This window comes from Rhopilema esculentum, chromosome 17 (assembly GCF_057945365.1).
Source record: "Rhopilema esculentum isolate cy_ngs chromosome 17, ASM5794536v1, whole genome shotgun sequence".
NCBI lineage: Eukaryota > Metazoa > Cnidaria > Scyphozoa > Rhizostomeae > Rhizostomatidae > Rhopilema > Rhopilema esculentum.
In genome coordinates this window covers 4,990,704-5,004,304 of record NC_142831.1, presented here as the reverse complement: position 1 = coordinate 5,004,304, position 13,601 = coordinate 4,990,704, and the positions used below count along the sequence as shown (strand labels likewise).

The following is a 13,601-nucleotide window of genomic DNA, read 5'->3' as shown; positions in this document are numbered from 1 at the left end:
ATCGATTTTAGCATTCGTTTATTTTTAAAGAATGGCAGAATATTTTATTATTTTGTAATGGCTTTAAATATTCATTCGCCCATGTATTAATATATTAATATTAATGTAAAGAAAATTATATTTATTTCGACACCTTTTTATATCTTATAAAGAAAGAATATGCAAATAGCAAACGGAAATCTGGAAATCTCTCAATGATACTACAATCTCTTTCAACATCTTTCAACAAAGACCTTAAGCTTCGCGAAAACGCTACCTATTGGAACACTGAGCCTCAATTGGCCAAAAAATAAAAACAGAACCTTAACAGTATAAGATCATTAATCGGGGAGGGGGATGTACCTTAACAGGTTTTGAGGTGCGGTGACGTGCCATTATTTAGGGGTACATTTTTGTGAAAAGTGCGGAATTATCGGTTTCAGTTTTTGAAAATGTATGGAATTATGGGTACAAATTGGATAAACATCCAGAATAAGAGGCACCACCTTGGGAAAATGTTGCAAAATTATTGAGAGTTACTTTGTGGGGTTCATTCAGCATCACCCCTCCCCCCCCCCCCCCCCTCCTGAAACACATCATTCGGTAAAAGATTCCCAAAGCAGAAAACTAAATAAAGCTGGTTTGATTGTTTAAGTAACATCCAAAGGTTTTTAGCTAATTTCTCAATATCTGAATCACATTTTCCTATAGACCCTTCTTATATCATGTTTTTCTACAATATTGTACGTCTGTTAATGGTTATTGCCCTTGTTGGCACTACTAAATCAAATTTCTACGGTTTGAGATCTGTTTATCACTTTTTTAAACAGTACTAGCCAATTGCATTGATAACTCATTCGATGCTTTTCCAACAACCAGGTGTGGTATAAAAAAGTTGAATTTTTAGGGTTTGGTCGAAAAAAATTTCCAGAAGTAGGGCCCCCAACTTCCTAAGATTGTAGGAAGTCGTCACTGGGCTGAAATTACCTAAACTTTCAACAAACGTGTATAGTTTTATATGCTGTGGTATGCAGAAGCAGAGATTTGATGTACAGAACAGGACGGCCTCTTCAATGCTGCAATTGTGAACCAAAACTATGCAATTTTTCTCCTTTTATAACTTCCATGAACAGTGAACCGAGGGATAGAGAAACGAAAAACAAAGATTTTTAGCAATCCAAGGGAAAAAGCATTTGATGCAAACCATTTCCCCGAAGGCCAACTAAAAATGGCTGGTTCTTAGAACTTTGCATTTTGACAAAGAAACATCAGCTCTCTCGAGAATGCCTTGTTGTACAATTCGATTCCCTTGTCAGCAACTTTTGAAACAACTTCAAGAGTTGGCTTTGTAAAGTAAAATTAGTCAAATGTTGACAACAAGAACTGAAACAAAACAACTTTTGTATCGTACAAACTGTGCTATTAAAACAAGCCACTAGTGGTATAACTGTGCCGTCACTGCGCCAAGTATTAGCAGAGCTATACACACCGAACGCAAACAAACATACGTTTGTAAAAACAGACAAGGCGAAGCTATTGACAAGAACACATTTCCTCGTACTATTTTTTAAATGCAAGCTTTTACATGATATTGCTGGAAATCTGGAATCGTGGGTGATGGCACGATATACATACGTGTTAAAAGAAGAATGCTGGAGCCCAAACCAATCTCAGGTTCAAGCAGGTTTTATACGGTATGTTCAGTCACATCACAGAATACGTAGAGATTCCAGAATAACCTCAGCAAAAAGTTACCAAAATAGATCTTTTTGCAATATATTCTACTTGATAGTTTGTATACACTACCAAAAAACTGACAACAAGGCAAATGGCCCAGGATTTTGCTTCCGATATCAAACCATGGGCAAAATACTTCGAGGGAAGAAACTTTCGCGAGAAGAAACTTTCGCGTTTTGGCCTAAAATCTTGAATGTACGAAAATAACGAAAGTCTATTCTCGCGAAATATCCAGATAATTCGGCTGTTGCCGACAAACGATTTTTGTAGTGATTTTTTTAACAAATGCCAAAATGTAGGCCAAAATGGGCTGAAGTTACATGATGTTTTCGTTGTTTTGTTAGTAAAGAGTTGAATGAAATAGAAGAAAACATTACTTGACTAGAAATGCTTTTCGCGCTAGATTCATAATTTTAACTAAATCGCAAAAGTTTGTATTCGCGAAAGATCCTCTTTCGCTTCATTCGCAAAAATTGGTACCAAAAATTTTGCGCTTTCTCAATTCCCGAAACTCTCTTCCCGCAAAACTTTCTTCCCTTAAAGTAGTTCCTTGCTTTTGTTCTTGAACGGCTCTACACTGCATTTGTAGGTTTGGTTGGGTTGAAAAAAATTTACAGTAGAATAGCCCCACCATACTTCAAACGTGGCTACACGTGAGGCTTTATGCGTTTATCGAACTAAACACAAAAATAAATCTAGTTTAACGAGCTATCAAGCGTGGCGATATTTCGAATGCTACGTGTATCATAAAGACATATCATTTTTTACACGTTAAGTCAATTATTTCCATTCTTTTCATTTGCAATCTACTTGTATTTTAGGAGTGGAGCCAATCACAGAATTCCAACACTTTCAGACAACCACTCTTTATGCAATGTCGTGCAGATACGACCGTTCAGTAACACGATGTCCTCCGTAAATGAAAACAGTAACTCCATGGAATACTTTAATTGTCTGATGGAAAGAACAAAACAAGACAAGAGGTTAGTGAAGGCAAGAAACTGTCGCTCGAAAATATCAGACTTCAAAAGAGGAGAAACGTTTATAGATAATGTCTCTACTCCAGAGGAGAATTGCAGAGAGAATGAAAACAAAATCCCAATTTTAATAACCAGTTTATCAAAAGCCCCTCGTTCATATACGACATTCCCGAACCTAAAATGGCTGCCAAGGCTTTGTCGTCAATGTTCAAGCGGAGACCCCAATGTAGCTGCATTGCCAACCCTGAGAGAAATGCTAAACGAGGCCGAAAACCTAAAATATATATTGAAGAAGCAAAATAAGGCAAGTACGTTCAATGCAAAGCGATTACATATCATCCTTCCTTCGACAACCGACAACTTGTGCTTATCTAATGAACATAAGCAACAAAATGAGAGCCAAGACACACTACTACAGGACTGCAATAAAAGCACTGATGAATATGCTGTACAGAAGGGACTGTTCTGTGCCAAGGCAACAAATGTCAGATGTCAGTTGAAACTACCACTTATTTCATTTGCAAGTACTTTAAAACCAGAACGAGGAAAATTTATCAGAACGAGGGTTAATGCTCGCGGGATCGGTGACTTTACAAATAAAACAGTACACTAATTTGAATTGTCAGATAAATTTTGCGAAATTGGGGTTTTTGACACTTACCGATGCTTTATGTAAAAAAATAATCTATTCAACTTATATTTAAGAAAAAAATTTTGTCTGAAACTTTATTAACTTTTTTGTTAATTGAATCCTATTGAAACCCACGTTTAGGATCTCAGTTCATGGCACCAGCTCTAAAATATTTTGCATTATTAAAATGTAGTAGAAAGCCATCACAATTATGTCCCGTAATTGATCTTTTCCGCCTATTCCCAAAATAAATTTCAAAAATTTAAACCCACTCTTTTTCGCCAAGACAATTTCACGAGCCCTAAATATGTTTGCCACCTGCACGACCTTTCCTAGCTCTTTGTCACCCGCACCCAATTTGTCATCTTCATTTGTGTTAATAGCTGTTCAGTCGTTTAAATACAGAAACACTATGAAATTAACATCGAAATCGAATAATGCTTCATAGTGACAAGATAATGTTCGTCCTAGCCAAAAAAACCAAAAATTAATCCAAAACTGGTGACAAGCCTCAGACCTAATGATTATCAAGTGTAAAACAACAACAACAATTTCCTAGATACTACTTCATGTAAGATAACACAACACTCTTTTGCTAAAATCCCTGAGAAAGGAGTACTAACATCAGCTTTCAAAGGCGAAATTCAGCCTTCCTCCTCCCTCTCTGAGACAATGTTCGTTTACTATAGAAAAACAAAAGTGGTGATGGAGTACGCTCTTTCTTGTGGCTTCCATTTTTCTTTCTAGATTATCAACATTCTTCTATGAGAAAGGGGTCAGAAGAAGTTGCATTTGGGGAAAAGAATTGAAAAACCTTCATCGTTAACCGTATTCAGATATGGAACACAACACAAATGCTGGGTACACCAAGCTATTTGGATTTTGGCAGGCATTCTTCGTTTTAGTGTTTAATCGTGAACTGGAAGGTGCCATTCCTTCTTAAATGATTCGTCGTTAATGAAACTGGATACCAATTTCCTTCACTGGCTTTGAATATTATGTAGTATTTTGACATATCTCCTGCTCTTCTTCATATGTGTTTTAGATTTTTTTGCATAATTAACTCTTCGCTGACTTCTAACATTTAGGTCCCATTGCACCCCCTGGTTAACGGCTCAACACCTTTGTATGGGTCAGATATCAGCTAAACCATGTATTTTTGCTTTGATGTTTTTAACATTGAAACTTTTTTTGCAATACCCGTAACTGCAGTAACAACCTTCATCGTTAACCGTATTCAGATATGGAACACGTCTGCTAGCTGTACTGCAAAGAGAAAAGATCTACTTAGGCCAACTGTGCGAGCCGTAAATTTATAATAGACACACCTTAATCTCCTACCCTCTATGAGATCAGTCAAAAAGTAGAATAGAAAACTGTAAAGAAAGCGTCAAATCTTGAAGCAGCTATAGGAAACATTCTCAAGCATGGCTGCTCAAACGCACCTAGTTGAGTAGTGCTGCTCACAATTACCGGTCAACACGCATTGTAGGCTCACACGCCTTGTGGCATCAGCAGGTTTTTATCGATAACTAATCTAAGAGAAACACAAGTCTACTTGGTTTAGTCGCTTGACTTTTAGTTTTATCAAACAAGGGGAATATGACAATAGACTATGATATATGTAGCGGTTTAGAATATGTAGTAAAAGGCCATCGCACTTACTTGCCGGTGAAATTGTCTGAAATTTTAGAAAATTTACTAGACGCGGCCTAAATTGGAAATAACGTGGACCAAATACGTGAATCAATGGTTGTTCAATTTATCGATGCTAAATTTCTAGAGTTCGGCGAAGAATTGCTGAATAATCCGTCACCCAGTTACTGCAATGAGCTCCTTCATGTAGATTACATAATTAGCTTTCGCCGTTCATTATATGGAAAGCAATTTCTACGTGAAGAGCTGAAGATTTAACACTTTGCTGTTCAGGTACACATCACAATAAGGGAACCACAGCTCAAATATCGGATGCAAGTTGATAAAGTCTTTTAGAAGTGGCCGAGATGATCTCGAAGGCTGCGAGGGCAAGTATCATCTTGATGTGGTATCTCTCAATAGTACTGTGCGAAGGAGAGTTTAAAGGCAAGGTGTCTGGATTTGGTTACGAGGTCCAGGCTCTGCCGGCCGGTGGATCAATTTCAGTGAAACCTCCGCAAGCTGAAATCGAGGACAACAGCGGGGGCAAAGTTGATTATGCCAAAACAGAAGCAGTACCGCTCATTCCACCCTTTGTTGACAATGTGTTTGCAATGGCAGAGGCTCTAAATCCAAAGCTTGACGTAAAGGGAAAATATACCAATTGGACACCAAAAATTAGGGTAATAAAGCCAAATAAGAAGATAAAGTTGATCAAAATGCATGCACCAAAGCTACTGCCAATGCCCAAGATCGTCGCGCAAAGGCGCGGGAAATTAAACATCAGACAACCTGCGCCCCGCGGGAAAGATACCCACAGAAAATACAACGCCCGTTTACCGATCAGTCCGAAAAATATACATTTGGAGGGACATGATACAATGACAATGGGTGCTGTACAATATCAGCCAATTCTGGCTCACCTAAAATCTAATACAATTGGCAGTTACCAGATTCTCCCTGGATATTTCAGGCACAATAATGGTAAACGATTATTCAAGAGAGATGTTACCAGCAAAAAAGATTTACAGAAAAGTATAGAAGCGATTATATCAAACAGCTTTAAGACGAATGAAAATGAAAAGAGTAACATTATCAGCAGAAGGAAGGACGTTGACGCATCTATCATGAAAACAGGCACAAAAGGCAAGATAACTTTCTGGATTTTCAGTTCTCTGCCTTCTATTTAGTCCGTGTTTGGAACTAGCCCTTGTAACCCCAGGTCCGTAGAAAAATTGTCTTTTGATGGGTAAAGGTTGTTGTTCTCGGCGAAAAGGGTCATAGAAAGAGTCATTGTTATTGAATCGTTGCATAAGATTCCCTTGTGCTTGAATCTCAATGGGGTCAACTTGCATTTAGTGAAACTTTCTTTGTATACTTTGCTAATATTTTTTAATCAAGGACAGATCGGTTCCTTGAATTTAAGCGTAATGCAAACAATCGTTTTGTTTTCTTTCGTATATTTCAATAGCATTATTTACGTAAGCTTTATAATTGTAGAAATTGCTTGCAAAAAATATCATTCTAGGAATCTTAACGTATTTTTGACAGGAAACTCAAAGATGATGAGGTATGTTGACGGGATGAAAAGCAAAGTCCATCATGTAGTTGCAGAAGCAAAAGCTGTTCTTGAGGATACAGGCAAAATAGTACATGGATTGAAAAAAGTCATAAGTGGAGCAAAGCGGCTGACTGAATTTACCAACAACGCAGTTACATTTGCCAAATATTTTGCCAGGGAACCAACTAATGCAACGGTGGATTTCTTTGAAGAGAAAGCCGTTATTGCTGTTCTTGAGTCACAGAAAGCAGCTGCAGATGCAAAAATTGCTGCTGTAGTGGCAAGAGAGGCAGCCAGAAAGGTTAAATTAATTGCAAAACAGATCCGTGGAAAAAGCAAAAGTTTTGATAAGAAATTGTCCAAAGCTGTGAAGTACGCGGAAGGACAAGCACACAGAGCGGAGCAAGCTGCTAGAATTTCATCATTTAAAGAGAAAGATGCAAGAAAAGATGCAATCATAGCTGACAAAGCGTTGCGGAAGATGGTTAAATTGGCCAACAAGAAGAAGGAAGGAGAGAAGGAAGAGGAAACCAAGAAAGAGCCCGAGGATGTACATGGTAAAGAACAAGAAATTGGGTACGAGGGCTCAGGGGAAACCGAGTCTGAAAAAGAGGCAAAGAAATTTACAAATAATGAAAACGAAAGTGAGAAACAGAAAGAAGAATCCAGTGTCAACAGTAAAGAAGAAAAGAACACAAAAAAGTCTGGAGATGATACCGAATCCGATTCGACAAGAAAAGAAAGCATCGAGGAGAAACTGGAACAAGGAGAAAATGGAAACAAAACAGAAATATTAAAGGAAACCAAAACCAAAGAAGAAACTGTTGACAGTAGCAGCAATGTGAGTAGCTCAATGTGACTACTGATCAAAAGGAAGCCTCAGTTTTTGCTTTCTAACCTTGCTGCATAAAACAGCTACTTTCATGTGGAATAATTTGAGTTAACCAAATTTTTATACTTAACTTCTACATAACTTTATACATAACTAATCTTAAAAAAAGCTATCTCGTTTCAGAAAACTCAAAGAGAGAAAACCCATAGTGCTGTTTGCAGCTTTTTTCTTACAACCCAATCTTTAAGAGAAATAGCAAAACATGTTTAAATGAACGCAGATAAAAGTAAAAATTCCCAGGTTAATAGGTCATAACTGAGGATATTCTAGGAAGCTTGGGAAAATGAATCTTTCCTGCTAAACCTTGGTATTTACCCCCAAGGCCTCACCAGTCTGCCGCTAGCTCTGATTTTTTAATAAAAGAATATATCAGAATTAAGCTTATCTTACCATCTACACTAATTATCTTTTAGACTGTGAATTTGAAAAATATATCGAAGTGGATACCAAGTGCCAATAAATCTTCAGAGAAGCAAGAAAATTTGGAACATGACCAAAAAGTGTCGATCGATTCAGGGCCTGAAGCAAATGGTAACAAAACGGGGAGGCTTGAGGACACCGAGCTGCCAAGACTTTTTGAAGCTGGAGATGATGAAAATGAAGTTTTAGCAAACGATTTTGATAAGGCAAAGGGGACATTTCATGGTTATTTGTTGCCAAAGGAAGCAGTGAATGGGTCAGATGTAAATGAAAGCGAGGAAAAAGACAATAAAAATACAGAAAGCGAAATTTCAAAGAACAGTGAAAAACAGAGTTCTATCAAAGATAAAAGTAACTCAATAGCTAATGCTGGAAACTTGAAAGCGATCAACAGTCACAAAGCTGCTTCTGAAGATAAATCCACGCCTGTGAAACAAAAGCATGAGTCGAAAATTCTGGAACGAGAAGTCAAGAAGGTAAGCAAAGGCCCGGTAGATTTGGTTGTTACAGTGACAAGGAGAAAACAGGATCGTGCCACGAGCGGTTTGGTTAGTCCATCGACTGGAAAGAGTAAACAGAAGACTATGGACATTACTTCATATGACCCTTTTAATTTCAAATCTTTAGAATCAGCTGAAAACTCAAAAAAGGCTGCGCATTATATCGTTGATAAAGAAGACGAAGGAAGAATCGGTCTTTCACCAGTCCATGACGTCAAGGAATATAACAGCATAAGATCCTTTATTCCGAAAATAAAAGCGCCAAGAACATTGGTTTCCAATAGATACTTCCCAGAAAGATTGCAGAAATCAAGAATTATGCCTACCTTTTATTTGAATCCAAGGAACGGCTATACATCTATGAAGAAAACTCAGAGGTCTTTCATTCCGTACAGACCGTACAGAAATTACAAATATGATACCTTATTACCAAGCTATTATTGGGCTTGACCTTAGTATTAATCGAAATAGTAAATATTAAGTATTGTAAATAGTATGCTAGATTTATAAGTTATTAGATGATATTTTAATTTTGGTATCAGTGACATTAAGGAATAATTATGTTCCTTTTGTTTTAAGAATCTGTCGATGGAACTTCAAGATCTAAAAAGAATGATTATTCATATATTCATATATTCATCCTTATTCTATATCATCTTGATTAGGGTTAGCCTTCGTACAAGCAGCCTACTAAAACGCTTTCAAGTAGAACAGTGACTAATGCTGGGTTGATGAGAGACGAATGGATAAAACGATTTAAGCACTGAAAATAACGATATTAACCAGAGGAATTATCAACAATTGATGTAAGCCACTGACAAACGTGATAGAAAATTGAGAATAGAATGCTTTTTGAATGTCATGAACTGTAAATCTCATGTCTGATGTTGGAGCCATAAAGGCAAATATTTGATGGGGCTTGGGGGCTGGGGTAACCAATGGCAATTTTCAGGTATGTGGCTAGCTATCCTTTTTGATGCCGAACAAATTTTGCCAAATAATAGCGAAAGACAACATATTTACTCTTAGAAGCGACGATTCTCTATTATCAGTCTGATGGGCCTTTTGACGCGACCTTAACAGAGACGGCGCTGCGAAATTGAGCCTGGGGAGGGTGGGGGCTGAGAAAAACGTTTAGTGACACAGGAGGACCCACCAATTGGGTTGTGCCCGACGCAGAATTTTTTTTGAAATTAAGCCTTCTAGAATGGCTAAAAATGCATCTCCCAGAAAAAAATTTAGCAAATAACTATACTGCTCAAAATAGAGAGTTCGGCGATTCTCAGAAAAAACATTGATTATTGATTTTTAGAAAAAATTTGGGAGGGGAGGAGCATGCTAAGTTTTAAGCTTTGATATTCATTGTGCATTTGTTAAACTCTATAGAACTCACGCAATTTCATGTTTTCTTATCACTGACGCCCAACCTCAAGTATAACATAAATATGTTCGTAAATAGATCAAATAAAATCAAGCAGAATATAAACAGTTTGTTCTCTTTCTATTCCATACACTGTTTTTAAAAATAATAAAAAAGTCGGTCGAAAAATTTTCCATCTCTGAAAAAGTGGGGGGGGGGGGGCTTCAGCCCCCCAGCCTCCTCAGTAATGCTGTGCCTGCCTTACCGCTCTAAAAACAGAAAACCCATTTGATTATTTCTTTAAAAACTAAAACCAGGTAGGTAGCAGCAACGAAATAAATAGATAAATATACAAATGAATAAGTAAATAAATGAATAACAAATAAGCAAATAAACAAATGAATAAAATTATTTTTTTAAAAGAAAAAAAATTTGAAGTGCTAAGTAAACTGTATCTAAAGCATGGCTCCAAGGAAGAAAACCTACTTTTATACGTAGCCCACTGTATGTTTCCGGGTGAAAAATTCTAAGAAGTCATTTTGAATATGCCTCGTTTGGATCAACCGAACAGAAAATTGTTCCAAGCTAGAAGAGCCCTTTCAGCAATTTTCTCATCGCGGGCACCTCTTGAAGTATCGTTTATGACCTGAAAATTTGTTGGGCACATATGGTACAGGGTCTTCGTGCTGTTGTTACACGAAGCAGTTTTGAGTCGTCTTCTGATGTTCACTTGTTCCACTCATCTAAATCAAATTGAAATAATTTCTTGCCAAAGTAACATCGACGGATAAATTATTTTGAACGAATAATTTTCTTTTTTGAAAATTGTAAGTTATTATTTTGTTTTCAAAGCTCATTATTTTGGAGTTGGATTTGACACATGGTTTTAAATTGCTGTAATTGCCACATTGTCTGTTAGGCCCATTTCGACATGAAGAAGATAAATTATCACCTTGGAGATGTTAATTAGTTGTGGAAAGTTAGGGTGGTGTAGGTTGGTATCAAGTTGAAATTAGAAATGTTTGGACGGCTGAGCCAGCTTGCACAGAATGTGCAAAATTCATTCAATGCTGACGAGAGTGGAAATGGCGAAAGTAGTGGGTCACTTACGAAGAGCAACAGTGAGTTGGAGAAAACCGTTACACGTCTACAGGCAGATCTAGAACAAGCAGAAGAGCGAAACAAAAGCATTAATTCAGCTTTTAAGAAGCTTCTCAAAGAAAAAGAGGTACATGTGCAGTCTATATTGTGAAACTTGTGTATCTGATTTGTCTCTTCTCTTCTTTTGATTGTTTTTATTTTTGTGAGAGGTCTTTGTCTATCAAAAAATAGCACCTGAAAAACAGGAGTTAACTCGAAATCTTATATCCTCTTCTCATATTGACATTGATATTTGTATTTAGCGGACTTCAATTTATTAGTGTTGCAGGGTTACCAATATATGCATTTAGAAGTATAGAGAACATTGTTGAAATCACTTCTAGCTTAGCTAAGCTAATGTTGAAGAGAGCAGCACCTTCCATTTTAAGATAAGTTCAAAATTCAGAAATATTTGGATTTTTATAAATGTGTTTGACTTATGGAATCAATGTTATTTCAGCAAGAAATTAAAGCTCTGAAGGAAGGATCAGCTGAGAGAGGAAGTCAGGAAGCATCTGGCAATGATGAAGGAGGTGCTCAAAAACCAAATGGGGTAAGAGAAAAACCAGCAATGCTCTATATGTTTTCTTATAAAATGTATTGTAGTCTTGAGAAGCAAAAATGTATGTGAATATTTTTCACACCCACAGGTATCTATTTGTAGGTTCTCTGTGTGATTTTTTTTGGTTATTAACTTAGGACTTGTTGAATCAGTTAAGAAGAAAAACAGAAGAATACAAAATGCTCTTGGAGCAAAAAGATGAGACAATTCAACAGTTGATGGCTGATGTCAAGGAAGCTGAGGATCTCAGGGACAAAGTAGAGCAACAAGAAAGAATAAACACAGAAAAACTCATGTTTGAACTAGCAGAGAGAATCAAGGCTCATGAATCTATATCAAGAAAATTAGAAGAGACAAAACACGTCATGTCTGAAAAGGACAATGCTATACATAATATGGCAGACCAGGTGTGTGGTGATCTTATTTTATTAGAATTGCTCTTAATTTTCTAGTTTTGAAGCAAATATTTTCAATACAAAACTTTGCCAAAAGGAAGCCCTAAACTTTTAAGTGGTATTATGGAAAGATGAAATGTTGCATCTGATGTTAGGTTTATAGGTCACACATTCTGTTGTTTAAGCCTTTATTCTTTGCTCAGATATTTTCTTCTCTGTTTTTGCTCACTTTGCGCTACTAAAAAAGTTCAGTTGCTGCTTGATTAAGAGATATATATACATTGCTTGGCTGCAGAATGAGGCAATGAAACAAAAGGGGATAGAGATCTATGAATGTAAAACACAATGACCAGGCCCCTTATTAGAGGAATTAACACCCTGGAATCAAACCATTATGTCAAACCATTAGTCATTGCCAAAAGTACTTGGAACACCCAGCAATTTGTGGTGTTTTTATATTTTTTAATTCTTTTCCCAGATACTCCTATTTCTGCACCCCCTTGTTTCATAGAAGTCGTGGAAAAAAGCGTTCTTCCTAATCCCCTACCTTGTTTTGTAGTAAACCAACATTGTTCAAAAAGGGGGGAGGGGAATGTCCTAACTTCTTAACTTGCCTTTGGAAACTGATATTATTAGAATTCCACGAAGAGTATCTTGAAAGATAAACTACAGTTGAATGAACATAACAAAACAACTTATATATATAATCAGGATATAATACTAGGCCACATTACGTATTCAGCATAAGAGTAGTAAAAATGTATTCACAGCATGACTAAGCAAGGCTTAACTTAAAGTGTCAATCAATGATACTATGAGTCAAAACATGCTAATAGTAAATGTCTTGTCAGATATTAGTGTATCAATGTGTTTGGCAAAGATTGTAGCTATATCTCAAGTTGGTAATGTTTTGTTACATATCATCTAAAATATTATTTTTATTTTTAATTGACAGCTAGCAGCACAAGATGAGCTCCTTAGAGCAAGAGAAGATTCAATCAAGAAACTAAAGAGAATGGCAGCAGGAGGACAAGCAACTGAAGAAATGATAACTGCTCTGCAAAAATCTCTTCATGAAAAGGATGAGAAATTGAGTCAAATGGCACAACTTGTTGATAAACTGGAAGTTGAGAAGAAACTACTTGATTCAAAAATTGGTAACCGAGATGGTTTGGAGACAAGCAAAGATCAGGTACATCTTGATTTGGTGATTTTACCCTTGTAAAAAGGGATGACGAAAGGGTGGGGAAAGACTTTTAGGTATGTGTAAAAACAAGGAAAATCTGTGATAAGGTAATAGGAAGTGGAAAAAATAATTAAAATGAAAATTATAAGAGACAAAATATATACTGATAAAAACAGCCTTGACCCATATTTTTTTGTTCACTAGAGTAGCACACAACAGCAAGACAAAAAACAGACATTACATTCTTATATAGCTTGTTGATATGTAATGGTCAGTGTTTTTTTATGGTTGGCTGTTGATGAGGTAGTGATCAGTGAATAGCTCTTTCAGAGAGGAGAAAAAATGTTTACTGCGAAAAATAGGAAATTTGAAGCAATTAAGAAAAATTTAATTTTTGTAACTTGATGTTGCTGCTCATTCTTTCATACATGGTGTTCATGAATGCAAGCAATTTATTTTCAACTAATGTTTAGACAATCAAGACTCTGTGGGCAGAGATAGAACAGAAAAATGAAATGATTCAGAAATTATCTACAGAAAGCAAGGAGCTGCTGTCTGAAAATAGCAAAAAGGATCAAGATTTGAAAACCAAATCAGAATTAGTTAGTGAAAAGGTATTTAAT

General features: G+C 36.5%; 3 protein-coding genes across 3 annotated transcripts in view; all 3 read left to right on the top strand.

Moving 5' to 3' along the window:
- Positions 1–324: 324 nt before the first annotated feature.
- Positions 325–4,580, top strand: LOC148958161 (uncharacterized). The gene is made up of 2 exons (XM_089113384.1): positions 325–1,673; positions 2,538–4,580. Exons 1-2 carry the CDS (start codon positions 1,597–1,599, stop codon positions 3,307–3,309), a joined length of 849 nt encoding a protein of 282 aa, XP_088969510.1. The 5' UTR covers positions 325–1,596; the 3' UTR covers positions 3,310–4,580.
- A 120-nt stretch (positions 4,581–4,700) lies between these two features.
- Positions 4,701–9,859, top strand: LOC135696641 (uncharacterized). The gene is made up of 3 exons (XM_065216104.2): positions 4,701–6,108; positions 6,514–7,364; positions 7,829–9,859. Exons 1-3 carry the CDS (start codon positions 5,331–5,333, stop codon positions 8,783–8,785), a joined length of 2,586 nt encoding a protein of 861 aa, XP_065072176.2. The 5' UTR covers positions 4,701–5,330; the 3' UTR covers positions 8,786–9,859.
- Positions 9,860–10,357: 498 nt separating this feature from the next.
- Positions 10,358–13,601, top strand: part of LOC135696620 (uncharacterized) — a 28,083-nt gene continuing 24,839 nt past the window's right edge. The window contains exons 1-6 of the mRNA XM_065216082.2: positions 10,358–10,522; positions 10,615–10,923; positions 11,296–11,388; positions 11,535–11,804; positions 12,748–12,984; positions 13,452–13,592. Of these exons, the coding sequence (XP_065072154.2) occupies positions 10,714–10,923; positions 11,296–11,388; positions 11,535–11,804; positions 12,748–12,984; positions 13,452–13,592 (951 nt within the window). The 5' untranslated portion in view covers positions 10,358–10,522; positions 10,615–10,713. The remainder of the gene's footprint in view (positions 10,523–10,614; positions 10,924–11,295; positions 11,389–11,534; positions 11,805–12,747; positions 12,985–13,451; positions 13,593–13,601) is intronic.